The following is a 3,311-nucleotide window of genomic DNA, read 5'->3' on the forward strand; positions in this document are numbered from 1 at the left end:
TGATTAAATATATGCTCACATATACATACTATTAATAAAAGTTTCTCATACATGGAAGTAGAAAGATTTCTTTCTAAAATACATGACAATTTAATATTGTACCAAAGGAAAAAATTGTACATAGCCATCTCCACTGGGGTTTATATTATATTTCTCCAAAGCAACCCTTCGCCAAATCAAATATACCCATTATACAGAAATATCAGGTTATTTACATCATGCACAGAGTCAATGACCTACTACAGGGAAGATCATTTACATAATCTGATTTGCTCTAATGTTCTATTTCTGAATTAGGTGATAGCAGAAAACATGGTCTGCACCAAGGAATTCTGTGTGATTTGATGAATTAAAATATAACATGCTACCTATGATGGTTCCTGCTCATAAGGATAACAAGTGTCAGTAGCAGTATGGAAAGATGAAGATGCAAACTCATCCCTCAGTATCATACCCTGGGCAAGTCTGTATCCAACACCATCACACAGAAGCTCAGGACTAGTAAGCAGGCATTATTTTATTATTAGCAAGAGATGTTCCAGATCCTCAGGGATTCTAACAGCTCTAGGTTCCAGGTGTCTGAGTTCATTCTGATGGGATTTCCAGGTATCCACAGCTGGCAGCACTGGCTCTCCCTGCCCCTGGCTCTGCTCTATGTCCTGGCTCTCATTGCCAACATACTTATTGTGAGCGTCATTTACCAAGAGGCATCACTACACCAGCCTATGTACCATTTCCTGGGCATCCTTGCTATTGTGGACATAGGTCTGGCAACTACTATCATGCCCAAGATTTTAGCCATCTTTTGGTTCAATGCTAAGGCTATCAGTTTCAATGAGTGCTTTGTTCAGATGTATGTCATACATGTTTTTGTTACCATGGAGTCAGGTATCTTTGTCTGCATGGCTTTAGATAGGTATGTGGCAATTTGCAGACCACTGAGATATTCCTCAATAGTTACTGAGTCTTTTGTGATCAAAGCAACTGTGTTTATGGCCGTCAGAAATTGTGTAGCTCCCATGTCAGTACCTATATTAGCTGCTCAGAGAAATTACTGTTCCCGGAATCAAATCAACCACTGTTTTTGTACTAACCTGGGGGTCACTAGCCTTGCCTGTGATGACAGAAAAATTAACAGCATCAACCAGCTACTCCTGGCTTGGACACTCATGGGAAGTGACCTTGGTTTAATTATGGTTTCCTATGCTTTGATTCTTCGGTCTGTGCTGAGGTTGAACTCTGCAGAAGCTGCATCTAAAGCCTTAAGTACCTGTACCTCTCACCTCATCCTAATATTTTTCTTCTACACTGTTATCATTGTAATGTCCATCACCCACAGTGCAAAAATGTCAGTTCCTGTCATCCCGGTTCTGCTGAATGTGCTGCACAATGTTGTTCCCCCTGCTCTGAACCCCATGTTGTATGCTCTTAAGAACAAAGAGCTCAAACAAGGCTTATACAAAGTTCTTAGGCTGGATGTCAAAGGAGGCTAAAAAGGTGGGGAAAAAAACCACTTTTTCTATTTCAACACTAGGATATCTGATTGTACTGATTAATCTTAATAGGCATATAATACAACATCGTTAATAAATCTGTATAATGTCTTATATATTTATTATTAATATAACTTAAAATAATTGTTTTTAAATCATGGTATCACTTTTGTAGTTATGGCAGGTCTAGAACTTGCTATGTAGACCAGACTGGCCTTGACATTTGAGAGAACCACTTGCCTCTGTTTCCTGAGTGTAGGAATTGAAGGCATGGGTATGACATTCAATGAAAATCACTATCTTGGAAAACTGAAAATCATGTAATCTAATGTTTTTTTCAAAGTCACTAGCCTGGCCTGAATGTTACTAAATACTTATTGGAAAATACAATTCATTCAAATGTATACATGAAATGTTTTTTAAATAAAAATTAATTGTCCAGGAGTCTGAGACATTTTTAATGCAAATTCCATAAATTTGTGTCCCTTGGCAGAAAGAACAGCTGTGAAATGATGTTAGTTTTGACTTTTAATTCAGATACTTTGCCTGTTCCATGTGTATACACAGTCCCACACATGCATGTGTACTGATTGATATATGAATGTGAAATTATTTGGTTGTTTATGAGCATCAGAGTGGTGGTAAGAATGAAATCCTTACTGTTTCTCCTCCTAAGCAAGGTGTGCTGATCATCATACAAGAATTGTCCTTTCTGGGGCAATATCAGTTCAAATGTGTAGCTGTCAAGGGGCTGAGATGTTAAGGGATGTGCACACAGCAGCATTCAATGGTTTTTAAGCTAGACTGTCTTCTTGGACATCACTGCATCCAGCTCACTGTCTTGATATTTAGAAAGAAGCCATTTCATAGGGTGAGGAGGGAGAGCAGATAGTGCCGCCATGCTTTTGTTGTTAGGAGGAGATTAATTGGAGAGGTTCAGTTAAAGGAACAGTGGCTTTGAGGGTATGATAATGAGTAAGATCATTCTCAGAACTATAATCTTTATTTCAATCATTCAGAATAAAGACATAAATTTTGTGGGTTTTTTGTGTAAAATATTTACTTAGTAATTTCCAAGATGGAAATTCAGTAAAGCCTTTTATATGGATTGAATATTGGTGTTTCCCCTGACCAAATGGAATCACTGGAAATGACAGCAGTAAGCTTACATTATTACAAAATGAGAAGAAGTACCTGGAGTTGAGCTCCTCATTTTGAACATTGTGGCTTGTCCTCAATGCCCTTCAGAAAGAGAAGGACTTCTGGTCCAAATGGTGTAGATGTCACATTAGAAACAACAACATCATGTCTTTAGATATCTTAGTAGAATATATGAACTCTCACTATTATAATGAAAGAAGATGTGTTTCAATTTTTAGGCTAGTAAAGACACAATCTGACTCTCGAAAGAGCTTGGGATAATGTTAAACAGTAAATGCTTCTCATGGTGTCTTTTATAAACAATGATATTTATATTTAAAGCTATTATCAATAGACCTTATAAGTCATGGACTAATGACATTTTCTTCAGAAAAGTAAGGTTTTTAATATTGACAGCCTTTTATATTTTGGTTGAAAATGTGTAATTTTTTTTGTAGTTAGCACTCTATTTGTTATGCTTTAGTTGAGAGATTTGAAATCATATTGAAGAGACAGAAATTACTTATATAACAACAAACACCATACTACTTACTATGTTTATAACCAAAAGGAAAATATAGTAGAAGTAAACGGCATGTTTACCTTACATCTTAATGAATGATTATTTCACAATATAGTATATTGTCTCTCTGGTATAAAATTCCCCTTCCTAACTTA

General features: G+C 36.4%; 1 protein-coding gene across 1 annotated transcript; it reads left to right on the forward strand.

Annotated features, from left to right (window-relative positions):
* Nucleotides 1–533: 533 nt before the first annotated feature.
* Nucleotides 534–1,493, forward strand: Or56b2b (olfactory receptor family 56 subfamily B member 2B). Its single transcript, NM_001000950.1, has one exon. It carries the CDS (start codon nt 534–536, stop codon nt 1,491–1,493), a length of 960 nt encoding a protein of 319 aa, NP_001000950.1.
* The last annotated feature ends 1,818 nt before the right edge of the window (nt 1,494–3,311 follow it).

Source organism: Rattus norvegicus, chromosome 1 (assembly GCF_036323735.1).
Source record: "Rattus norvegicus strain BN/NHsdMcwi chromosome 1, GRCr8, whole genome shotgun sequence".
Taxonomy (NCBI): Eukaryota; Metazoa; Chordata; class Mammalia; order Rodentia; family Muridae; genus Rattus; species Rattus norvegicus.

Bases quoted from the DNA above. Each gene is read 5' to 3' on its own strand.
- Or56b2b (NM_001000950.1), top strand. From the start codon at position 534: ATGTTCCAGATCCTCAGGGATTCTAACAGCTCTAGGTTCCAGGTGTCT.